Source organism: Eutrigla gurnardus (genome assembly GCF_963514095.1).
Source record: "Eutrigla gurnardus genome assembly, chromosome: 24".
Lineage (NCBI taxonomy): Eukaryota > Metazoa > Chordata > Actinopteri > Perciformes > Triglidae > Eutrigla > Eutrigla gurnardus.
The window spans coordinates 2,402,502-2,429,362 of NC_139935.1; the positions used below are offsets into that span (position 1 = coordinate 2,402,502).

At 49.9% G+C, this 26,861-nt stretch overlaps 1 protein-coding gene across 1 annotated transcript; it reads right to left on the minus strand.

The window, feature by feature from the left end:
• Positions 1-20,954: 20,954 nt before the first annotated feature.
• On the minus strand, positions 20,955-25,196 carry LOC311010175 (inhibin beta B chain). The gene is made up of 2 exons (XM_084004754.1): positions 24,319-25,196; positions 20,955-22,036 (listed from the first exon to the last, which is right to left on the minus strand). Exons 1-2 carry the CDS (start codon positions 24,716-24,718, stop codon positions 21,261-21,263), a joined length of 1,176 nt encoding a protein of 391 aa, XP_083860880.1. The 5' UTR covers positions 24,719-25,196; the 3' UTR covers positions 20,955-21,260.
• Positions 25,197-26,861: the final 1,665 nt, after the last annotated feature.

A 26,861-nucleotide genomic window follows, 5' to 3' on the forward strand; every position in this document is an offset into this window, starting at 1 on the left:
TGGTCCCGGTGTTGGGGGGGGGGTTCACTTCCTTCCCCTGGTCTGGCTTCACATTCAGTGTGTCCTGTGACCTCGGAGGTTCCTATCAAATGTGGAAACACGCCGCCGGTCCGGGGTGGGGGGGCTGTCTCCTCTCATTTCTCCAAAAAGAAGACGGAGAGAAAGGAAACTGATGCCAGATCTGGACACTCATGCATAATCATCTGCATCCATTGTTGCTGCTCCATAATATCACTTTTACAACTGGCTGCACATGTACAACCCCCCCCCCCCCTCCTTCCCCCTCCAATTATCATCATTCAAACTGGGCTTGGAGGAATTTGACTTCCCCATAATTCACTTCTGCTCTTCTGGCTGACACATAAAAACTAGGATTCCCAGTCCCAGACAAGGAGGGTTCCCAGTAGAACCAAGATGCTGTTCTGCCCTCTGAAAGATAAAGAACACGTGATGCAATCAAAGTCTAGGGAAGACTGATTAGAGGGTTGTTGTTTGTCGGACTGGTCCGTTGAGGTCAGGGATCAGCGCTGGTTTTCGGTTGTGTTGAAACGGGAACGAGACGAACACAAAGTTGGACTTTTCCCTAAAAGAGACTCCAAATTACTCTAGTTTTATTGTGAAACGTCTGAGCTTCCTGATCACACACTCTGGGAACCGTCGTGTGTGTGTGTGTGTGTGTACTACATTGTGCCTAATGAGCTGCAGGTTGTTGATGGTATCGCCATGGCGACGCCTCCATCAGTGAATGGTGCCGTTGTTCCTGCAGCTCAGAGGCAAAACTTGCCATTGTGCATGTTTTTCCAGGTCACTTCATTGCATTTACTACGGAGGTTAGTGCAACAAAACAGTAGGTTGTTGCTGCTCCGTGTTGCTCTAATACACTAATTGTGTCGGGTGTTGCTGCTGATAAGACCCCCCCCCCCCCACACACACACATGTCCCTCCCACCTTCTACAGCCAATTATTTCATTATGAGCCCCAACAACGCCACCCACGCTGCTGCTGCTGGGATGCTTTTACTTTGAAATCCAACACGAGGCTACTCCTTTTGGATAAAGTCCATGAATCATCAGGATTGTATAAATATGACCCCCTTCCTCCTCCTCCGTAGAGCTGCTGCTGTGACGTGGTCAGGTGGAGCGTGGCGGCTACCGGTATCTTTTATCACGGCGGCGTATGAAAGCGATACGGTGAAACCAGTGGCATGAAGGGAACGCCGTTCTGTCATCCCCGACGTCTGCCAGGTTGCAGCGGCGACGCCCCGCCTCGCTGGGAGGACTGGGAAGACTCGGGCTGCTGGGTGGAGTGCTGGAGTGCATGCACCACTAATGAGATGCGGGTGATGGTCCGTGCGGGTCACTGGAGGAGATTTGGGGGCTTTGCTGCTGCTTGAGCGCGCAGATTCACCGCTGATGCTGATAGGAACCCAGCAGGGGGCCACTCAGTGTGTGTGTGTGTGTGTGTGTAGCAGTACATTAACACACGCACACACATTATTGTGCTCCCAGTCATGCGATGTCCCATCTCGCAGCATCACTGAGTTGCAGTGTGAAGCACAGCGGGGGGGCCGTGACCCCCCCCCCCCCCCCCACAAAGCTCTTACTCCCTGCATGTGTGTGTGTGTGTGTGTGTGTGAACATGCACTGTAATGCATTCTGGTTCCCATGTTGAACCTCATTGTCGTCCTCTTCATCATCTGAGTGGAGCTCGTTAGTGTCCTCACATGGCCTCGTCTTCCTCACAGGCCTCCATCTTCCTCCTCACTCTCTCCTCTCTGACATCACAACCTTGAGGAGGATGTGGGAGACTGGCTGCGTTGCCAAGGTGACGGGTGGAGTCCAGGGAGGAAGACTCTGACTCTCGTCTGTAAAACCACCAGCTTCCTTCCAGACCAGGTCCTGAGTCCCCCGACATGGATCTACAGTAACCCTGGCGGCGGCGGCCACACCGAGACAGTGCAGGACTCCTTTGTGCCCCCCATTGTCCCCCCTCATGCACGCCTGTTGAGGACTTTGTCCTCCCAATCGCTTATGGAAATTGGCTCATTTTGCCGACACAATGGCGAGCTGTGTTGAGTGAAAGGAGCGCTCGGTGCCAGGAGCGACCGGGGGCCGAAGGAGTAACGGTGAAAGAAGTGATTTTTAAGTGCATCTATCTACCCCCCCCCCCCCCCCCTCACCAAACTGTCACCGCTGCCAACTCGTCCTTTTCTCCGCTCCGCCAATAAATCAGCCGCTAACCACCGTGACCGCCGTCCCATTGTTTCTCTGGCGTAAACACTCTAAAATGAATTTTAACTGCCCAGCCCCCGAGAATACCTTTCATATTATGCCTGTCAGACCTCCAAAACATGGAGGCCAGCGTTGCCAAAAGATGTCTCAGCAATCGAGTTCTCTGGAGGGGCAGACAAAGGCCTCCACGCAGTCCTGCAGGCGTTAGCTATGCATGCTTCCCTGTTGCCGTGGTTAGGACGGGCCGGGGTGGGGGGGATTGAGGGACGAGGTGTCACTCTCGTCCGGTTGGACTGGACTGGTCCAGGCGGGACCATGGTGGTGTCCCAGTTTAAACAGTGACCATGTTACCTGTTCACTTTCAGCCGGTAGCTGCTTCAATGTAAGTTGGCGTACATGTTAAACCCAACAGGCTGGGAGTCACCAGTTAACACGGTCGCAGCTTAAACCCAAACACCGGCAGAATCTTGAGACATGTTTCCTGATGCACCAGTGAACCGCTTTGGCTCCAATATCCATCATTAAGTTCCTTTCAGAAGTTTGTGTCCTGACAGATGTGGGACATCACTCCCTGTAGTGAAACCTGGTCTTGGGTCTGTGTTTGGGCTTGGCGTCGGGGTTCATGCGAGGGTTGCCTCCGCCCGCTGGGCCGTTTACTTCAGTCACATTGAACTAATTGTGATGTTTGTGCAGCTTTATATGATAATTCTACTCCCCAGAACAATACGGCTAATAACGGGTTGTGGAGGGGTCATGGGAAAAAAGCTCCGTCTCCTGCCAATTAGCTGCTTAACCCTTCGCCTTCCACGCCTGCGCCGCTGTAGTGGAGGAGTAGGCGTCCTGAGGTTGGGGTCTGTCGGGACAATGGCGGGGGGTTAAAGGCAAGGGCGGTAAACTTGTTAACACCATCAGAGAGACGAATGTTCACACTACCCTTTCCTGTTCCTGTTTCCAATTACAGCAGCCAATCAGAGCCATAGCGCTCGATCACTGCAATGACATCACAGGACGCCAAGGATCTTGTTGTTGTTCTTCAGGATCAACTTGAACTTGTGTCGCTGCGGCGCCTCCTCGTTAAAAAAACCCCACGACAAATGAGTTGTTCTATGCACGCCACTCCGAGGACGCCATCTGCTCCTATAAACACACACACATCCACGCTAACCCGTGTGTTAGCGGCGGGGAATGCAAAACGCTCACCATGCGTCTGGCGTTAAGGACGCTTTTAATTTGGTGAGATGTGTGTGAGGAAACCAGACACACACACACACACACACGTGTCCTTGAGATAACATCCGTGTATCTGGACGCCAGGCCTGGAACTGTTACCGTGCAGATTCCCACGCCACAACTTGTTTAAACACCGAACCTCAACAACAAGACGGTTTCTCACAAACACGTTTTCTAAAAAAAAAACTAAAAAAAAACAAAGATCCCAAAACAGAGAGAGAGAGAGAATACCTCTGGTTAACCTTGGAGATGTTTGATGATGCAGACGGCGTTCGGCTTGTTTTTCCCATGAGAAGAAGAAAAGTGCATCCAGACTTCATGTTTCATTTAGATTTATTTCCTTTTCTTTTCATATTTCTGCATCTCTCACTTTCCTTCCTCTTTGTTCCTCTTTGTTCTCGTCATCTGAAACATACCCACAAATGGTCGCCGCCACTAAACGGCGTCTTAATGTTTCCTCCATCTTGGATAATCGCAGAGGGAAACTCTTCGTGGTTTGGCTCAGATTCTCCATGTGGTGGAAGCTTTCAACATAACTAGCCCCCCCGTTTTCTTCTTCTCGTCTGTGTGAACTTACTGACCTCGGCTTCGAGGTCGACTGGGGGGTCAGAAACGTTGTCATCATCTACCTGCGGCGTCCCAGGTGATGCTGGTTTGACGCCATTATAGCTGCCACGAAGAAGCCAAGCGTTGAGTCCTAAAGTCGAGTTTGCTTCAGGTAAAGAGGACATGGAGGCTCCAGGTCAGGGTTTCTGGGACTCGGACCTGTAAAGAGTACATGGAGGAGGCTCCAGGACGGGTCAGGTGAGGCCACTTAGTCCCCATTCATCCAGGCGATAAAAGGCTGGCGTGTAAAAGGAGAAAGGTTATCAGATACGTGGGGGCCAAGTGAAGCGGCTCTGAAAGGGCCCCGTCTCCGGCTCTCTGCCTCAGCGTGAGAGAGAGAGAACGGGGACAGAGATGGCGTTTAAAAGGAGTCCAGATTACAGCGGCGTATATCCCAGAGTCACCCGGAGATACCCTTCTTTTCTTCCCCCGTCTGTCTCACTTTCAATCGCTTATAACCCTTTACACCCGAGCCATGCTGGGCCCTTGCACGGGCCCTTCTATGGGCCCTTGCATGCACGAGCTTGTCAGCCCTTCAATGGCTTTTTGTCTCCACAGGGACTCAAACAAGACCGGCCGTCTTTGACTCCTTCCCTGGATAAATATTTCACCTGTCACAAAGCCGAGCATGCTGGGAGGGGAGCGTAAAGGGGGGGGGCTTTCATCCGGAGATGTACACGCTGCTCATTTGCATCGCCTTTCATTGACTCCTGCTAATCTGTTGTAAAGCCACATGCAACCTAGAACAACGCCTCATACAAAAGCTGCTGACTTCCCTAACGAGCGGCGGCATGAAAGGAACTTTTAGTTTTGGGGATCAAACGCTTTTTGATATTTCTAAGAGTCTGCGCATCAATAATCCTCGTCATCCTCCGAGGAGTGTTTTATGTTGCAGCAGCACAAAGACGCCTACGACAAGTAGATGCCAGATAGAAAGTACACGAGAGCAGATCCAGACCAAGTTGGACCTGTTGACCGAGACGGAGATGATGTCAGGTTGCCAATGGCGGCAGCAGCGTTGGCACCTCGCTCCGTCCCTCCTGCCCGAAGGCGATCTTCATTTCATTAGCAGCTTCAACGAGTTACCTGTCGCTCCACCAGCGTGACGACTGACCCCCAAGGGGATGCATCTCAATCTGTCCCCCGCTGCTGCTGGCCTCCTTATTCACATTTTAGATGGGGGGGCTACCAGCCAAACCACGATGAAGGTTTTTACACCTTTTAGCTTCTGGATGTTGTCACCTTTTGTTGGCTTCGGACATGAAATGAACCCAATGTAGTCGTGTAGCCCAGCTGTGATTACTTCCTGTAGAGTCTGCTGGTTACCTGGCAACCGTACCCAGCCAGGAAAGTCATCTGACACACAAATGTCATAGGCTTTTTATTAGCTTTCTCAGATGGCTCAACTCTGGTCAACCATGAAACGATGACCAGCAGAAGGAGTCTCGGTCTGGATCTCTGCTGGCTTATCGCCCTCAACCCCCCCAGCGGCCTTTTGGTCATCATATCGACAGTCGACGGGTTCAGATATAAAAAGTGAGAAGGATCGTAGTTAACCAAAAGGATCGCTCTTCAAATGCAGATTTACAGTCTGAACAACCAAGATGGTGAAAGATAAATTGCTGCTGGACTTCCTGCTGACTCCTGGACTTCCTGGAGCTGAAAACTTTCCCAGCACCAACACCACCGTTGAGCTCCGTTTAGGCCCCGCCTCCAGAAAACCAGCTGCAGCCCTTGACTCACTGTTTTATTGAACCTTCTCCATTTAGTGGTTTTGGGCCGATGTTGTTACAGCAGCACGTTTCCCAGATCGGAGCCCTTTAATGGCGGCGGCGGCGGCGGGGTCGCCGCTCTCAGCGCCCCGACAATAGACGGAGACGATGATTGATGATTACTGTATGTGCAGCGCCGCCATTCCCAAGCTCCGTGTGCTGGGATTCATTTGGCCCCCATTGTCTCGAGGCGGAGCAGAGGCCTGTGAGAATGGGGACCTGATTAATAATGTTTGTGAAGGACGCTCTAAAGAGGGGCGAGTTGGGTCTAAAGAGGGCTAGTTGGGTCCCCCTTTGCATGCTTCCAGGGACATTTAACAGCTTGAATTATACATAAATTATGTACACCCACCGCCTGGGGTCTGGTCCCTGGCAGGCTGGGACGCAGCAACCAGAGTCACAAATCCACATTCTGGTCCCAGTGGGATCAACAGCGGTGGACTTAAGAACCAAGACGGCTTCTTAAAGACACCTTTAAAAAAGACAGAAAAGTGTGTTTCTTTGTTCCTCAAGACAGACGGGTTCTTACAAAGATGTCCTCCTGAGAAAAACTCGTAGTCACGAAGAGGGTCTCTGGGGTCAGGTGACGTACAAGGACGGCGGACCTCAGGATCCAACTCGGCCGCCGCAGGTGGCTGAAATAAAAGCTCTCCGGTTTGAACCTGAAGTCTTGGATCGTGGAAAGTGTCAACAAGCGTCAGGGCTGCGAGACGTTTAAGCCGGAGGATTAGCCGTCCGACTTCTTCCAGCGTTTAGAGAAGGGTTTGGTTTCACGCCGGTGTTTTCTCTGCGGCGTCAGAGTGGTGGTCCGCGGCGTGAAGGAGGCTCCCAGCTATATCTAGCGCCAACAGAGCATTCGTCACGCCGAGTCGTGTTTCATTGCAGCGTTCATTCCACCAGGAGACAAAACAAAGAGATATGTTGGATGTGGACTTTTGCTGCTGCTGCAACGTCAACCCCTGAGAACAAGCCGTCGATCCGCCGCCGTCGAGTCTTCTGCACACAGAACGATGCTTCTGGTTCCACCTTAATATCCTAATGATTTAGGTTTAAGGTTGCACAATAATTGATATGTAAATCTATATTCTGCTTCTCCACATTAAATATGTTAGAAGAATTTCGAGTCTGTTGTTGAAGCAGGATGATGAGCCCCTTTGGTATTTATTCTGAATTGGGACAAAACAAACCTCCTCAACCTCCGAACTGCAGAGAAACGTAACCTTGACATCTGGGTCAAGTTTAAATCTGTAAAGTTGTTTCACTGGATTCTGTGACTTTTCTTTATTTCCTTGACTGGTCTGGATGTGAACCATATTCCTTCCTTCCCTTTAACTCACCCACCTGGAGGTGGATTAAAGCCGGTGCTCCTGACGCTCGGGACGAATGGCGTCCTGCGCTCGGCACGCCGTTAACGGACGCTCACCTGACGACAGCAGCTCTCAGCGTAGAAAGAAACTGATGTGAACCCCAACGATCGTGTGTGCTGCTGTCAACACCCCAGGGCTTAGGGATGGGAACTGGACCAGAAAGGGTGAGACGGGGGAGGGGGAGCCACCCAGGAATCACGCAGGGGGGTTGAAATAAAACGGACTGTTCCAAATCCATCACAGTGGGGAGCACTCATGTTTGACAGCCAGATGATACTGAGGGGGAGACCTTCTCCGACCTTCAACAGGGGACATTTCAGACCAAGTTTCAAGTCCTGGCAAGACCTGCAGACCCTTCTGAGGAGCAGAAGTAGTCCAGGACGGACAAGTCCCTTAGCATTAACCCACTGTGAATTAGAGTTCGGAGAAGTTTGCTTTAAAACAGCATAACAGACGATAAAAGTTCTGTTTTTTGGTGCTTGGAGATGAGATGTTCAGGGACACGTGGTCTTTAATAACACATTGCACCTGATGGCCTCCGTCTTGCCTCCATCCAGCTTCCCGGAGAGGAGCCTGATGCACATTGACTTGATGTGGTGAACTCCGGCGGCCTGCCAGCCTCCGGGTCGTTCCCTCAATCAGGCGGACGGAGCAGGGGGGCAGCATGCTGCGCTGAGGAGAAAGATCCCTGAGGGTGCTGTCACCCTGCACAACCCCCCCCCCCCCCCAGTAATCCCCCTCCACCAACAACAACCCCCCCCAACCTCCAAACCCTGAGAGATAATTCAGCATCGGACCGGTTTCTACTCCAGGACAGGTCTGAAGTGACTTCTCACGTAGCAGGTTAAGATGAAACATGAGTTTGTTCTCCCTGAAACAAAGAAAGGTTGTCCAGCATTTCTTTTAAACCTCCAACACATGATTTTTCTCAGACTTTACATAAATGAAACATTTTCAAGGCCTGAAGACATAAAAAGAGTTTTTTCTTCTTTCTCTCTCAACTGATGCTGTTTTAACAAAGTCGAAGACTATTTCTTCTTTTTCCCGTCTGTGTTCCTCCTGCAGGAACCTGAAGATTTACGTGCCGGCTGCTTGTTTACTTAACTCCTTCCACCTCGGCCTCAGACCTTTTGCTTTCACGTCCTCGGCCTTCAGAGCTGAATTGACTCATTACATCCGCCCTCAGATGAGGCGCTTGCTGGAGGAGGATCAGCGAGGACTGGTGGTGGTGGTGGTGGTGGGGGAAGGGGGGCGGGGGGGGGGGGGGCGGAGCTCGCGGTTAGTGGCACTTCATTCATCTGGCTTGAGGCCTGCCTTTGTCTCTGTGGCAGGTGCTTCTAATCCCGCTGTCAGAAGAGGGCCGGACAAGATGTTTGGACAAGCCTGAGCTTAGAAGGCCCCGTTCCACGTGAAGTGAACCCGCCACCCCTCCCCCATACCCCCCCCCCCCCCTACGCTCCGACATGATGAGGATCCATCCCACACCGTGGCATTGCGCCTGATTACCATGTGAATTAATCCACAATACATTTTTTTTAAATGCTGCTGTCTGTTTCTTCCATCGTATGAAACGCTAATTATTTCTCTAATTTTGGGGGGGTTTTACGTGCTTTGAAACTGTGAAACACAAATCTCATATTTATATCACATCCTGCACTTGGCTTTGCTAGCATGAACCGTACAAACATTCTGGTGTCTCTGTTGTTGTTGAAAGGTCCAGTTTGTAGAAGTCAGGGTTGATCTTGAAGCAGAAATCTGATCTTATAACGCCTGCTTTGTGTCTGATCCGGCCCCTCAGGCTCCGTTGTACCGGATCAGCATCGCGGTGGACTCCGACTTGCCTATCGATGTTAACTTTATTGTCTGGAGACGCGACCAACTCGTCATCGTGGCGCTTTCACCTCCTTCCAGTCTCGTCCGAATGAATGTAATCTTGTTGTTCCTGGTTGATAATAACCATTGATTTTGGCCCCGGGGAGGTCAAGCGGTGACCTCTAAACCGCCCCTCTTTTGTGCGAGGGCCGGCTTTCCCTTTTAATCCGGCATCCTGAAGTGATGGGATCCTGGAGGTCAGGAGGAGGCGTGGAGGAGACGAGAGGAAGTTTCTTCCTCAGCATTTAACCTGGTTTCTGTCTGCCGACGGTGGTCTATTTTTGGGGGTTGAGAAGGGGACCGCTGCTTTATTTTGGATTCCTGGTGGCCCCGGCTGCTCAGCCTCGAGGTCTCCCATAACCCAATTTGAGTTGACTTTGCCCGTTCAGGGAGAGCAGCGGCCCCGGGGCTACGCACTGTAATAGCTGCAGTCATACAATGAAGTCAAACATAACCGATGTCACGCACACATGATCACACTCGGCTCCTCCAGCTCACTGTACGAGGCTCCGCCGGGCGCTGCGATCGATACCAGACCGGGTCTACCTCCTCCTCACGCAGACACACAGGGTCTTTACTCTTCTAATAGTCAGACAGTTCGAGCAAACCCCCATGATACCTGAACCTACCTGCAGGAACGCTTCAAGAAATATTCAGGACAAAAACTCCAGATCTGAGAACCAATAAATTAGAGAAGAAATATAGTTTAAACAAGACGTCTTGAAAAAGTCCAAAACCCAAAGAGATCCACAGATCAGCCCGTTAAACGACTAATATGCTGTTTAATGGTTCCAGCATCATTTTAAAGTCATTATTTTACTGGAGGTTAAAAGGAAACACATAAAACACGCAATGTTCAGTCAGTCGGCTAATAAACTGAACAGCAAGTAATTATTTAATTGTGTGACGTCGTGCTGTTTTTGGAGTCTGACCCCAATTATTTCAGGCAGAAAACAGGGCGACCTATATTTTAAGAGCAGCAGTTGGGTCCCATTTACTGAGAGCAGAATCATCATTTAGCACAGTTAGCAAATACCAATCAACGGGTCGAGTCGTCAGATATCAAGCAACAAGCCTCAAATAGATATGATGTAACCAGAATGATCTCAGAGCGCTAATAAGCTTATCAAGAGCTTCAAAGCCAAACCTGTGTTCTTCCTCGTGGGCATCAGGGGGCGACTCTTCCGCCTTAAAAAGGAGACCCAGTTGGTTTCAGGTCTTCTTGACGACGTTCTTTTAGTACATGATGGTCCATTTAGAGTCAAATACTAATAATTTGTATTATCTAACTTTCTTCGACTCACATTGTCAAAGCAGACTTGTTACTTTAATGTTGATGCATTAGAGGGGAATGATCTAGTATTACTTTTAATTCATTATTAATATGACGCCAGATTCGGTAGAAATGTCCTTCATTGGCATACTTTGTTCTTTGAGGACATTTCGGAGAGAGTAAAGAAGTAGACTCAGTACTTCTCTGTGTACTTCTACTACAGTGAAGTACAAGATGTCTCTAGAGAGTGATGAAGAAAATGTGACATGTGATTAAGTCTAGTAAGGTGGTCCTTGTTCACCTCCCAGTCAGTATCGATCCACTACGTGGACTAACGTGGACCAGGTCCAGAGTGTGTGTGTGTGTGAGTCTGAGCCCGGGCTACGTGTGTGTGTGAGGCGTTCGGGGGGATTTGGGAACTCGGGGCGTCATTGAGGGCTGAGATGTGCTTCTCTGCGGAGCAGAAAGCCATTGTTTGACTTGGCACGGCTCGGGGCACCCCCGGGTCTGTGCCATGAAAGGCTTTCTGTTCGATGCCCCGAGTGCTTATTGTTGAGAAAAAAAATTACCCCCCCCCCACCCCCCCCCAAAAAATTAGCATAGAAGAATCCAAAAATGCATAATGTTCTGCAAATGACAGCTGCTTAGCTGAAACAAAGGGAGCGAAATGGCTTTTGGTTGCGCTGCACTTGTTATGGTAATGACCCCACCCCCGCCTGCCTTTATGGGCCGCGCCATACAAATCATGGATTCTTCTTTTTATTTGGCATTGTTGACCTGAGAGCAGCGACGCGCTTCTGGGATTCATCGTCTTCTCCGTTTTACACTCAGCTATACATCACAAACAGCAAATGAATCCTTTAGAAACTTGTGGGATCAAGAATAAAGTGATCCTGAAACCACTTGATCCCTTTCAGAAACCCGTTCAGAAATGTTTGACGCCGTGTGTCAGAAGTAAAAAGTTTGACTTCCTGAGAAATGCTGCCGGCTGCTCTCTCACCGCGGCTAGTTAGTATGCTAATGTATTCGCTCGGCTAATTCAGCGCTGGGCTGAGAAACAACACACCAGAAAAAGTGAGCAGTGAAAAGGATCAGGTTTCAGCGGCGCCGCGCCCGATGCCGAATGACCTGCAGATTAATCATGGGACACGTGGAGCCGGAGAGCCGTCAGGTTGGGGGAACTGCAACACGCCGCCTCCGACGCCTCAAAAACCTGCAGGCGGTTTGGTCCGGGACTGTGTGTGGAAGGGAGGAAGAATGATTTACAGCTGGAAACGGATCTGGAAACTCTGAATAAAGAAGATAACAAATAACATAATACGCAACATATCTGTTAAAGAACATGATCCTGAAGTGAAAACAGGTGGCGATGAAGTAACGTCTTCATCCTGCGCCCTGATTGGTTCCTGCAGGGATGGTTGCCGGTTTGCTGCCAATCAAACCCCTAAATCTCCGACTACCGCAGCTCTTAGCGGGTTCGGACCCGGGCTCGGCTTCGTAACAGCAGGGACGGGATCTGTTCCAGAAGTTGGAACAAATATGCAGGACTGGGAGCTTTTGGCTCCGATGTTTGATGAATGGAGGCCTCGGGCCTCCGAAGCTCTAAACCTGGACGACCCACTGAAAGGAGAGACGGTGATGGATAGTGATGAAGTCACGCTGCAGGTCGGATCCCTCTAGTCAAACAAGCTCTCTTTCACCGTCACAATGTCCTGAAGTCTTGGGTTTCCTCTGGATGTCTGCTGCTAAAACAGCACCGTTTCAGTCCTGGTGGGTCGTGAGGTCGGTGGGTCGGCGGACCCAGAGGTTGATGTTCCTCAACTGGGGAATCTCAGGGAACAGAACTTCTAAGTGAAAGCTGTAATCCAGAATGGAAGTGGGGGGGGGGGGGGGTGGGGGGGGGGGGGTGAGATCTATAGAAGCAGCATTGTGGGAAATGTAGTTTCCAGTGTTTGACCCATACCAGAGCCCAAAGGTCAGGGGTCATCCAGGATCCTTTTCCCCTAAATGTCCCTTTAAAAGAAGAGAAGGGAGAACGTTCCACCTGAGATAGAGTTGTTGGATGACTTCTTGTCAAACGGCCTGAAACCCGCAGCATCCAGCCATGGCCAACTGCCGAGTTCCCGCCCTCCTCTCGGGTTTCGCCAGGCCTGGAAAAGGGGACCTGGTCCCGTGGAACGGAGGTTTAGCTGGAGATCTGAAGGCCCTGTGAAAACACGGATGGCTCAGTTTCTGCCACGTTCACAATGTGTCTTTATGCCGACCGGGCCGGTTGCTCGGAGCTGAAAGAGACGGGCCGCGCTCGCCTCCCGCTCTTTGAGCATTAAGCCTCCGCAGCACGCCCATCGGCCCTTTGTCCGCCGCGCCGGCAGCCAGGCGCTTGGTATTCCCGGCACAGAGCGCCTCTAAACTCTGGCCTTCGCTGTGTGCTTTAGGAAGCCGGCCCACTGCCACTCCGATTCTCCCCCTCGTCTTCTCAACTCAATCTGACGCCACGGCCTTGCTGCCCCCCCCCCCCCCCAGCCCTGAGGACATCTTGTTCTAGCTGACCTGAGATATATGGCAGCGATCCGGCAACACTACTGTACATGTGACCGCCGCCATCAAAGCCGGTGCCGAGGAGGCGTCTCACCTGTTCTCCCATGAAGCCTCTCCTTTCATGCGAGCGGTGCAGCTGGTTCGCCTCGCCTGCTCTCAGTTTGGACGGCTGCTGCTCCCGAGTCACTCTGACGGTGATTTATTGGTTCCATCCAGAAGGGGGTTTCGCTCCAGTTGGTGTTCGCCTTCGGCCCTCATTAACATCTACATGATATCTGACAGGAAGTCAAACGGCACCGCAGCTGGACGTCCTTTAAGTAAGTGTTAAAGGAGTTAAAGATATATCCCGATAGTCTGAGACATGAATGAATTAAGGACGTGGTGGTTAATTGCGTTTATCTCATGTGGTCGACTCGATGCTGGTTCAGTTGCTGGACTTTGGAGGACAGCAGTGCCGATTGGAGCTCTAGAAGCCAGATGATGATGTCATGATGCCGTGATGAGCACGTCTTTCAGATGATCATAAATCATCACGTGGTGAAGGTGAGAAAACAAAAAGAATATGAAAGCACATTGGACCTGGACGGATGAGGTTAGCGATGCATTCATGGGCCCCGCGGAAACCCAAACTCCTGCATGTATAATAACACCTTTTGTGACTAATATATGAGGAAGGATCTGGATTCATTCAGAGGAATGTAACTTTTCCTCAAATAACCTCCCTGTGAACCCGCGGGGGTCCTGAAGGTCATCCCCATGTGTTCCTGTTTCCCTTATATGGTATTAAAGAGGCAGAGAGCTCCGCCGGCGAGCATGAACGCGGCGTATTGTCATATTTACGGCGTGTTTGGTGGGCAGAGTGTGCGAGCGGTGGGGGAGCCGGATGATTGGTTTCTAGCTCTGAAAGACGACCCTGATACTTAAAGTGTGGTTTACAGATCTCAGGTCAGCCAAGTTGAATAACTTATTATTATGGTTCCATAAAGCTGCCCAGGTCCTCCCGCAGCCCATTACGGGGCTGGAAGTGCTGCATCATGGGCGGACGTGGCAGAGGCGCCGTGATAGACTCACTGTGTTCTCTTCAGGGACCCCCCACCGGGGTCCACCAGGGGCCCCCACAGTGGACCTGCAACAAATCTGCCAATTGTCCTCCGGCACTCGGCAGAAACGTGACGCTGCCTTTAAAGTAAACATACAACATATATTAGAATAAATTATCGATGAGGGGGGTCCAGGCGTTCGCATTGCCAGGATTTGAGTATGGACACAAAGTGATGTCATTGGGAGGGGGGGCGTGGTCTGGAACACAGCACTGCTTTTATAGCTGCCTGCTTGAAGCGCTGCCATCGCTGCTGGAGGACGTGGAAGTGTGTGTGTGTGTGTTTTAGGCTCTCTTTCTCTACACATGTGCTGTTAGCCATCCCTGGAACCAGGAGGGTAGACCAACTCCCTGGATCTCGGCTCCAGCCGTGCTTGGTGGTTTTTTTTTCTGCTGCGTCATCGTTCATCAGAATCAAACCAGGCTGTGGTGCCGCGACTTACCGGCAACCGTGAGGCCACGAACGTGTGCAGCTCGTCCTCAGAGAAATGTAAAAAACATGTTTCCAAAACATCAAGTCGAAGATGAAAATACCCGCCAGACATAAAACATTCCACATCAGGAACTACGGGTGAAGACCATCTGAGACGGTCGAGAGCTCCAGATGATCAGTCATGATGATCACCGTTCAATGTTGATGATAAATCTTTTAGGATTATCAAATTCAGTTTTCAATGTAACCAGGCTTGTAATATGTAATATTATTGCATATATAAATAATATATAATTAGAATATAATATGTATAATTTATTATATAATATTTCTTATGTGATTTTTAATGTCATGTGTTTTTTATTTTATTTATTAAGCAGCTTTAATATGAATCCGCCCTGTCTGACGGTGTTTCCAGTTCCAACAGTACATGAATCCATCTGAATCCCGAGAAATTCATCTGAACACTCGTAAACACTCATACATTAATCACAGGAACGTTTCCCAGATGTCTTGTTGAGTTTCTGATCTTCTTCGCATTGTGGTGTTTTGAGTCATGTGACGGTCATGTGACGGCAGCGGTCCAGCAGCTCGTCCCACCCGCTGGTTTCTGACCCAAGCAGCAAGGCGGGCGGCGAGCCGAGCAGAACATCCTGGACCTTCTGTGATTCCTGGAAGAATCACTGAGCTCATAAATCTTCCAGGCGGGGCTCCGAGTCGCTGCAGCAGATAATCGTCTAAAAAATCCTTCAGCACCAGATCGCATAAGACCAGGACGGGGTTCCTGGTCCGGCACAAACTCATCTAAGCCTCTTAATTACACCACGGCATCAATCTCAACCCATGAAGTCACTTAGACCAGGAGATCACCAGGGGTGGGGGGGGGGTGGGGGGGGGGAGGCAAGTCAGATGGCGAGGGTGGGATGCCTTCACATACACGCAGGACTGCAGGAAAACACAATCCAGACCAGGTGCCGGAGTACTGATGGTTAAAAATGCATCGAACTCAGTGTTTGTGAAACAAGGATTCAGCTTACTGGAGGTCTGGAGGACTTGAAAACAAGTTCCTGGTTTCAAGAGAGTTACTGGACCTGAGGGATCCAGGTGTCCTACTTCGCCTGATCTGGATCTTGTGGCCTCCAGTCCTTCCAGAGCCGTGAAGTCCAGGGCCACAACAACAGCTCAGTGTGCCTCCCCCCCACGCCGTTCATCAGCCCCACCGTGACACCAGGGCTGCAGCCCCCTTAATGTCGAGGCAATCAGGGACTCAATCAGTGCTGCGGAGCACAGTGGGAACCGCACTCCCAACACATGTGCACAGGAGGCCCCCGAGGGCCCCAAATCTGCAGAACTAATGAGGGAGAATATACGAGCCCTGGATATGGCGAGCAAGCAGCAGCAGCACAAGGGGAGAGAGAGAGGGGGGGCGCGTTAACCCTTTACACCGTATCCATGTGGACCTGCAGAGACCTGGTTCAGATAACGGACTCTCCTTTTAATTATTCAGAAGGAACGTTTCAGGAGAACAATGTGTAATTGGGCGAGCCGGCCCCCATTGTGCCTGGTCCTGTCCTACTTTCTCCCAACAATGAGGAAGAAAGCCTCCTAATAGGTACGGAGGTCTCGGTGCTGGTCTCGGGCTCCTGGATGCTCTGCTGCCTCTGGTCCGCTGCCCCTGACCTACTAACCGGGACCAGCATTGGGCTTCGGCACGCCACCGAGGTGGCAGCTTGCTGGCCAGACCCTCTGATGATCGGAGGTGCTGAATGTCTATGAATATTCATGAGGCCCGCTGCACGTCATTCCCATGAACGCCGCCACTATGAATATTCTAATGAGCGGGCCTCGTGAATATTCACAAGGAGGACGGCGTGGGTCAGTGGGACGCAGTATGCAGCATTCCCGGCTTAGCCAACCATCTGGAGCGTTTAGGGAGATCACAGGCCACGCCCCCCCGCCACCGTCAGACCCCAAACACATGAGTGACATCATTGGTCACCGCCATCTTCACATTCCTCTAAAGGTGATCAGCTGATCAGACAACCACGGATTATGGTTTCTACAGTCTATCGAGTCTAAAAGAGGAGGAGGAGATGAAGATGCCTCGGGGGGTGTGACACGTGTACCACACATGTTGTGATAAGTGGAACATTCCAGTCATTCTCCACCGTAAAGTCGAGAACGAGCTCCGACACCCGTCCATCTCAGATCCCTCCTCCTCCTGCAGAAATTTTCCACTGGTTTAGCAATGTAAGCTCGGCTCCGTTTAAAAATTAAGTGATCCTGACGTTGGCTGTCGTGTGAAATCCTGTTTTCGTTCCTCGTTTCTGGGAAGAAGAAGAAGAAGAACGTGAGAAAAACCTGCTCACACTTAACGTGCATGTGTTTATGTAAGAAATAAAGAAACTGACCCGAGGACAGTCGCAAAAAGGACAAAATGAATCCAGACCCGGATCCCCGTGTGTGATTATAGCAACACACACCCGTGTTCCTGTCTGCTGTCCTACACGCCTCGTTAAAGGCTTTATTATGGGATGTGCTATCTCTATTATCTCCGCTGGCCTGTGGCTCATTCCACCGACTACTACTGTCACTCTTCAGTGGAAGCACGTTGTCATGGAAACGGCAGAGGAGGATGTTTCCAACACCCGAGGTGAAGTCAGGCCGACTTATGGATCTTCATCGGTCGCCCTCAGGGAGACAAACCTGTAATTTTGAGGAAAACGGGAGGAGAAACCTCGAGGAATGTTTCAACAGAAAGGTCACGCAGCGTTTGGGAAGCCAAGCCGCCACATCTTGAATTCTACTCCGTGATATCGTCTACCTGTGGCCTTCACATTCCACCGTCTCCTCTGAGAGCGCATCCACTTTCCCCGGATTCACACAGATGGAAAACCCCATCAGCGTTCCCGGGATATCGTGTGGGAACGTCTGGAGTTGACAGCAATGTGACTGCTTTCGTCTCGGCCAGAGACTCCGTCAGCGTCCTGAGAGATTCCGTCAGCGTCCTGAGACTCCGTCAACATTCTGAGAGACCCCGTCAGCATCCTGAGACTCCGTCAGCGTCCTGAGACTCCGTCAGGGTCCTGAGACTCCGTCAACATCCTGAGAGACCCCGTCAGCATCCTGAGACTCCGTCAGCGTCATGAGAGACTCCATCAACGTCCTGAGACTCCGTCAGCGTCCTGAGTCTCCGTCAGGGTCCTGAGACACCGTCAACATCCTGAGAGACTCCGTCAGCATCCTGAGACTCCGTCAACGTCCTGAGAGAGACTCCGTCTGCATCCTGAGACTCCGTCAGCGTCATGAGAGACTCCATCAACGTCCTGAGACTCCGTCAACATTCTGAGAGACTCTGTCAACGTCCTGAGACTCCATCAACGTCCTGAGACTCCGTCAGCATCCTGAGACTCCGTCAACATCCTGAGAGACTCCTTCAGCATCCTGAGACTCCGTCAACATCCTGAGAGACTCGGTCAGCATCCTGAGACTCGGTCAGCGTCCTGAGACACCGTCAACATCCTGAGAGACTCGGTCAGCATCCTGAGACTCCGTAAGCGTCATGAGACTCCGTCAACGTTTACTCACTATACTTGTGTTAAATTTGTCCAATAAAATTGCCTCTCAGTTGAAGAATGTTAAGTGATGTGATGTTCATCAATATGAAGTATGATCAATCTTTCTAATGTGTTGTTCATTGTAAAGTTGTCTGCAGATCGTGGAGGGGAAGAACAGCGCTCCTGTTTGTCTCCAGGCGACAGGTACGATGACTTGGCACTTACTGTAGACGTGTGATTGATGACTCATCACCTCCCCCAGTCCTCACCAAATTACATCTGCTGCTCGTTTCCCCATAAATCAGCAGCAGAAAGCACATCGAGTCCTGCTGGTGTGTGTGTGAACATTCCTGTGTTTTGTGGCGGAGCTGCTAAAGCCGAGCAACATGATGAAACGGCTCTGTTAGCCACTAACGCAGCAGTTCCTCAAACGGCCACTAGGTGGTCATTAGACCACCTTCATAAAACAAAAATAGAATAACACAACTTTTAGTTTTAAACTATGAATAAGAGCGTGGACCAAAGGCATCACAGACTAAACGATGTATGAAACAACAGGAGGATGAAGAAAGACTGTAAATAAAGACTTTATTCTTCTTCTTTTTAACGTTAACTTTTATCCTCTTCAAGTAGTTTTGCTTCATTACCGTAATATTTTACATTGCTGTGTTTTTCTATTTCATTTGAATTTATCTCTGACAATGAATCAATACATACATCTTGAAGCCATTTATTATGATATATGTATCTATTTGTATTACTTTAAATAAATATAAATAAAAGTGATATTCTTGGAGATAGTTATGTAGCTCCATAGATAGTTATAATATTATGTAATATTATCAAATATGAAATATTTCGTCAGCTGTTCTTCCTCTTCTTCATGTCAAACTCAAACAACAAATCATATGATTGGTAATAAGAAATTTATTTTCCCACAATTACAAAGAACAAAATATTTCAAAAGCATATTCATATGTTACACCGACTGTACAGGGATCAGATGTGCTTCACTCTAAATGACACTAACAAAGACAGGAAACTAGGAATATTTACTCATTCATGAAAAAATATGACATATTCTGCGTGTAGGTAGAAAATAGAAAAGACATTAATGAGATTATGGACTGATATTATACCCTGATACAGTGTTTAGGCCTCTTTAACATTTACAACAACGAGAACATGGCGACGCTTCGCTCCGGAGCGCCACCTCGTGGCCTCTTTGGTTCCATCATTATGTTTCATACATTTCTGCTTCACTTCTTCTATAAAAATAACTTTTTTTTGTTCAATGGCGGTTTCTGTTGGTCACGCAGCTCCTCAGTGCAAATATATCTGACGAGCGTTCGGTTGGGAGAAGAAGCAGCGAGAAGGTGACGGACAGCGGCGGCTGAAGTCGGGGGATGAACTCACAGCTTTAAACAGAAAACATCAGAGCAACTGAAACTGTGTCTCAAAGTGTGTTTCGGTGCCGATCTGGGAACTCCACCGGGACGCCTTCATCTCCAGTCAGAAAGCAGCACATCTGGGTCAGCGTCGCCCCGCTAGCCTCCTTTCTTACATTTTTACCATGATTCCAGACGGGAAGGAGGACGGATCTTTGATTTCCTCCTAAAATAGTTTGTCCTCTGCAAGTCGATTTCTAACCCGTTTCTGCTCTTTGTTCTCAACAAAAGCTGTTGTTTATTCTTTTTTATTCATCGATATCTTTCTTTTAAATGGATAAAAATGGACTTTCTTTTGCAGGTGACCCAAAAAATACCTTCTTAAAACAACAAATCTGTGTAGCAAGTCCACGTGGTGATCTGAGATAGTGACCTCTACAAGGAGCTTTTGTGGACTGTAAAACATCACATTCCGGGCAGCAATTACACGTCCTTGTAATATATTTGGTAAAAACCATCTCGTAGCATATAAATGCAACTTTCAGTTGATTAAACTTGGTTTACTTGGTCCCCCCTCTCGTACCAGAACCTCTCCGCTGTTAATATTTGTCCAAGGAGCTTCAGTCCGCCGTGTCGGGTTTATGGGTAAATACTTTACATTGCATAGCTCATGCGGCACTTGTTTCTTTTAGAAGGACTGTGGGCAACGGTGCTCATTAAAGGCATTTCTATCTGCAAGTGCTATCGAAGTGTGTGTCGAAGCTGCGTCGGAGCAACGTGGCAACTTTTCATTTTTCAGCGACCAAGGCGATTCCGGTTCGATTGACTGGAAGGACACCAGACGTCAACCAAAAGGTCTCAACATCGGATCTCCGTTCTAGCATCTTTCTGTGCTGCTTGGGAACCTAACGGAGGAGGAAGGCTGGAAGATTGGTCGCCAAGCCAACACAACGCAATAGATCGTCCATTTGGGACTGAACCTGGACCTGACTGAGCACAGCTGGAAATGCTTTGTGTTGATGGGGAACCGAAAGTTTATAACTCACAGCCCGACTTCCAAATGAGACGAGTCTGAAATCGGATGGTCAATCTCAAAGACCTTCATTTGAGAGATATTTCCGTAAAGGGAATCAAGTACATTTAGGGAAAATGAAGTGCGCAAATAACTAATTTGAGACCTGAATTCATAATGGTGATTGATACATCCATTCTTATCTTTGTGTAAATTAAAATCCGATCAGAAGGAAACCTCAGTGGATAAAATACCTTTCAACTTTTGGACAGATGCACCAGTATGTCATCAGCATAGAAGATAATATGCATCTTCTTCACAGCTCGGGATTCTTCTTTCCATTAACGACCTCGGATCAGTGTCAGCCAGGATCGCTTTTCAGTTTGTTCACGTCGGCTTGAAGCCGCCGTTTACCGTTCCTCGGCCGTTTATGGTGAACGCGAGTTCAGTCCAGAAGTGCTGTACGTTGGCGAACGTTTCCCCCCGACCTTCTCTGTGACTCTCGTAAGGCTCCTCTGAAGACCAGATTCTCCCGTTCAGTTCGTGTCCGACCTGAAGGGTCGAGATAGAGTGCACCTGCTCTAACGACGTGGTCACATGATGCGGCTCGTCAAGGCTAGTCGGTTACACAAGTGTTTCCAAGGTGGATATTTAGAGACTCACGCCTCATCCAAGGAAATATAACGAAATATATCAACAAACATAAATATATATACAAGTTTTTGTGCAGGCGTACATGATGGTGTGTAGAGATATGCGTGGATGAGGTTGTGTGTGTGCATGTTTTCTCCGTCGTCCATAAATATTTCTATATTCTTTAGTTGTTATAGTGTGAATCTGTTTGTGTCCAGTTCCACCTTAAATAACGGGAGTAAAACACGCTCAGGCACATCCGCACTCCTCCACGATCATGTTGGGAACGTCCCGCTTCACAATGTTGTACTCGTCGTCGAAGTACAGCATGGACATGGTGCTGAGCTTGGTGGGGATGCAGCAGGAGTTCATGGAGCCGGGGCTCATCCCCCGCATGCGGTACTGGTTCACCACCGCCGTGTGGAAGGACGAGGCCGAGCCGGGGACACCTGCCATGTAGGCCGGGCAGTTCCCCTCGCAGTAGTTCCCAAAGTAGCCCGACGGTGCGATGATCCAGTCGTTCCAGCCGATGAGCCGGAAGTCTATGTAGAACTGCTGGCGGCAGCAGAGGCTGCTGCTGCCGTCGCACTCCAGCCCCCGCTTCCGGATCCGGTGCTTGCTGTCGGACTGCCGCGCCTGCACCACCAGGAAGGGCCGGTGGGACTCGTCGTTGTGGTTGAGCAGGATGGGCGTGACGCCCTCGGTGTCGCAGCCCTCGCAGCGCACGTCCAGGTTCTGGCGGCGGTTGCCCTTCTGGAACACCAGCCGGACGGCCTCCGTCAGCGTGAAGGTGTGCCAGCCGCTGCGCTTCAGCTCTACGCGCTTCTCCACCAGGTTCCACTTGCTGGCGAGGCCGGGCTCCTGGTAGTACACCTTCACCGTCACCTTCCGCCGCGGACGCACCTCCAGGGGCGACGGCAGCAGCTTGAAGTAGAGCCAGAGGGTGGCCTGCGTCACGAGCAGGTTCTGGTTCCCCTCGCTGGAGATCAGGAAGAACAGGCTGGACTGGGAGGTCACCATGTCATCTGAGGAACAAAGAGAGGGCGAATTATTAGAAGGAAAACAACCAAAACGTGAACATCTGTAGGAGCCGCCGGGGACATTTACGTCACTGGGGACGGTGATGTCAGCTGAGTCATGTGGGGCAGTCTGAAGACCAGATGGTTCCATACAGGACTTGATCACCGGGGGGGTTGAGGCACAAAGGTTCAAAGGCTTGTTATTGAATGCTGTCTGAAAGTGAGATCTTATGGAGGCTAACTGTCCTCACAATGAGGTGCTGCACCATTAACATTACTTTAGCTAGTTCCTGCTTTTTTCTATATATTTATTCTGCATCTTTCTGCCTCCGCACAGAAGCAAACCATTTTTTTGTATTTCATCATCTGGAACCCCGAAAGAGGAGCTCCTTAATCTACCGTGTTATACTTTACTTGGGTGACGGGCATCAGAGTCCGTCATCAGGTCTGACCCTCCTGAACTCTGAGAGCCAATCAGAGTCCAGCGCTCGCCTTCATGACCCTGTCTGTCAGCGCCACAGACAGTGTACACGTTCGGTGGTCCGCCGCCATCAAAGCCCTGCTGTGCGTTTCCTAGCGAGCCCCCACAGCATTCCCTCATCCATCACGGGATGAGTCATCACTGAGATTAGAGCGCCGCCCTTGTACTCGTCTACCAACTGAAAACAAGGTGCAGGTGCAGATTTCTGTCAACACCTTCTCCATCAAAGCGAGTGTTGTCGGTTAGAGTCCCGGTTTGGGGAAGGGGCCGCCTCACAACCAATGAGACGGACGGTTAATTGACGGTTTGGGAGGGAATTCATTGGTCACAGCCGAGCAGATGCTTTGTCTGAGACGCTAATGAGGAGATTCCTCATATGAAGATGTCTTGATTTCTGTTGTGACATGTTTATTGAGGATTAACGGACGGATAAAGAAAAACGTCCCGTTGTGGTGGAGATGGAGCAACACGTTGATTTGACCCCAAGAATGTCCCCAAAAACCTGATCAGCATGAAATTAAATATCGGCATTTGAATTGAATCTGTTGAATTTGGAGTTTCCAACGCCGAAGAAGAAGACCTTCGTGTGATTGAAAGCTCCACGGCGGCCACTAAACTGACCTGGAGGAAGTTTGTTTGTCAAAGTCTGGACGACAACCTGCACTAAAGTAAGAAACCAGCAACGTAAAGTCACACTTTCTTAATGTACACACACACACACTGAATCCTAATGGGGTGCCAGGCTGCAGGGTTCAGCTCCTCAATCTGCATTCAGACTGCATGACGGCCGCCACAAAAGCTCTGACCTGATACTGAGAGGACTGCTTCAACCTGCACACACACAGAGGCAGTGGTGTGTTGTTGTGGATGGACACACGAGGGTGAAGCAGGTGGTGTCTCTGATGACTTCCAGCCTCCAGAGTAAATAGTCCCTGAGGCGTGACGGCGTGCCACGACCCCGCTGCCAGACGCTCGCCGCTGCCGCCACGCAGCCAACTGGCAGCCGGCAAGCTGGAAGGTCTGCAGCCCAGCGGAGGAACATCTGAGAGGGAGAAAGGGCTCCCAGCGGGGGGAAGCTGTTTATGTCCGTTTGCTTCTGGGAACCTGAACACAACACCCAGCCAAGGACGCACACATGTCCCACTCTCTCTCCAAGCACATGAACGCCCCACAGATCTCCATCCAAACAAACCACACTCTTTCATTTCCCATTTTAAATCACTCTTTCTGTTCTCGTCTCCAAGTCTGTGCTGACGGATGTTTGAATAAATGGGAACCGATCCGTCACGGCTCCACAGAACCCTGCAGGTAGCAGCTGAGAGCCTCCGTACCTCCATCTGTTCAACATCTGCACTCACACACACACACACACACTCGGCCTGTCAAATATAGACTCACAACAAGTGTCCTGCCTCCCTTTCAGGAATCTGCAGCCACGTCAGACTGTTGCTAACTGGAACCAGAGTCGCTGGAGGTTCTGGTTCAGATCCCATGTTTGGCTTGAAAACCAGAGAAATGCCACAAGTTGTACTTTTCAATCAAAAGGAAAACATTTGTATTGAAAACAACATTTATTTCCAAGTCCCCCCATGCACTTCTATGTTCTTACCTCCAGCACTTTCATCACACTGTTGTACTTACTCCTTGCTGGAAAGCTGCTACTTTAACGCTTGTTTCTGTTTTTTCGCTCTTACTTTATCGGCAGTGATATGTTGTGTTTTCTGTCTTGGACAAAAGCGTCTGCTAAATGCCCTAAATGTGTGAATGTGAGTGAAATGAATGTAACCCCCCCAGCAGCATTACGCACCTTTTTCCGCAAAGCTGATGATCTCCGAGCTCTCCTCCAGCACCTGGTTGCTCATCGGGTGCCCGTCCAGGTTCGGGATCTCCACCCGGCCGTCCTCCCGCAGCTTCCCGGCGTGCAGCTTGCGCAGCGCCGTCACCATGGCCGCCTTGGACACCGGGTGCGTGATGTTGGGCCTCTCGCGCATCTGCAGCCGGCTCAGGATGTGCCTCTTCACCGCCTCCAGGAAGTCCCCGTTCAGCCGGCCTGACTCCGGGTCCTCCGGCTGGGCGACGCCGCCGCAGGACGCGCAGGTGTCCCTGGACGCCGTGCGCGCCTCCGCTTCGGTGCCGGGCGCGGCGGTGCCGCGGATGGAGAGGATGCACGCCACGAGGAGAGCCAGTCGGAAGAGACGGATCCTCATTTTCTGTCCGAGGAGGACCGGGTTCACTTTGCCTGTGCGGAACCGGGACTCAGCCGCGCCGCGCTGTCTCCATGCGTCACGGCGCCCCGCTCGGTCTCACGCGCTCCTCGGATGCGGATCGTGAACACGCACCCTCCCTGTTACATCGTGGTCTTCTGGGGAGGGGGTCCCCGGTGGTTCTGGACTCTGTGCGGGACTTTGGAGCCGCTTCACACAACAAACAGCAGCAGAGGAAGAAGAAAAGTTTGGAGAATCCGCATCAGTCCAGCTGGAGGTCTAAGGTTCCCTCTACAAGAATCCAAGCCGCACATGGACATCTTACACACACATACACACACACACGCGCGCGCAGCTCCGCTTATTTCAGATGGGTCCCGGTGTGCTGCTGCCGGAGTGCCGCTGCGCAATGAAGAAGAAGGAGACGGTGGTGGCGGTGATGAGGAGGAGGAGGGCAGCCAGTCAGCGCACCGAGCAGCGTTTCCATTCTGGACTCTGAGAGTCCGGATCCAACACACACCGAAAAGTTTTATATACAGGGGGGGCAAAACCAGGAGGGGCGGGGCCAGGAGGGGAGGGGGCGGGGTCACGCCAGTCTCGAGTACTGATGCACACAGCACACACACACATCACTGATGCTGAACATTAGAATACTACAGGCATGGTACTTACTATACGTAAGTACACAAACAGCAAGATGTACAAATACATGAAAATGTCAGCCCATCTATAGATGTACTGTATCAAGAAATACAAACATGCAAAGTACTGTTGAGTACCTAAGATGTAGTAGAAGTATCTCCGGCCCTCAACTTCACTATGATACTTCTACTTCACTGGAGTATTTCTACGTTGTACTACCTCCTACTTGTACTAGATCTCAGGTGGAGAAGTACTCTACAAATACAGTGACTCTGCATGTGTATAAATACATTAAAACCCGGTGTAGTTTGAGCCCGTTCTCCCTCCCCGTTCTTTCAATGTGAGTCTGCAGCTGACAGGTCGTGTTGGATCCTGACCTTCTGTGTGTTCACGCCCTGCTGATGTCATCCGAAGATCTGAAGATCACGTCCTGACCGGTGATGGAGGTGGGAATCTCTTCACCCTTCCCAACCCTTTCAGACGTGATCACCGACACTTCTGCCTCTCGGGCTCGACGAGACCAATGGATAGGAAGCCACGCAAAGTCCTGGTTAGACCCTCACAAGGTCCACATATGTAAATGATGTGCCTTCCTCCAGGCGCAGTGAACACCTGGGACTGATGAGGCTCCGCTCCGACGTCACACCACAACATTTGTTAGTGAAAACCAGGAAAAACCAAATGAGCAGCCAGAGGGACGGAGCCGGGGCGACCTTTGACCTTTCAGCCGGTCATTACCATAAAGCAACAACAACACGGAGGAGGAGGAGAAGGTTTTCCTCCTGGTGTGACCCCGTTTTTATGATCCTAACACCTGCTGCTTTATTTAAAACTGCTCTGGACGTGAATCATAAAACCGTCAGCAAAAACCTGGGAGGAAAAAATACCTTTTCTTCAAGTTCAAACAACTTGGAGGTCCAACGGGGAACTCCTGGAGGTGGCATGACGTCATCACATCCAGTTAAAGCCAGGGCCATTATTGTTGGATCAGCAGTAATGAAATGGCGCCATCTTTAGTCCAAACCCTGGAACTACACGTGGGAGCAGTGCCGCTGCAGCTGAACTTTTCTCATCTTAAAACCAAACCTTTTAAGAAAGACCTAGTTCTGTCTTTGGAGGTTTGCTTTTACAAACATTCTCCTAACTTATAATTATATTTCTTAAAAACTAATATGAGAGACAAAAGCACAGTAAGATTAAAAAAAAAAAAGCCTGCAGGGTTTGTAAACGTTGGAATTATTCTGTCAACATGGGAAACAGATGGAGAGAATGAAATAAAGGGGGGAAGAATTCTGTATTTTGAAGATAATTTGCGAAAGAGTGCAAAGAAAAAAATATAAAATTAAATAAATAAAACACATTTGTATTTTTATTATTTTTAAATAACCCTTTTTTAGGGGTTTCAAAGTTTGAATCGTATGTGTATATATATATGTAAACTATAATTATATATATATATATATATATATATATATATATATATATATATATATATATATATATA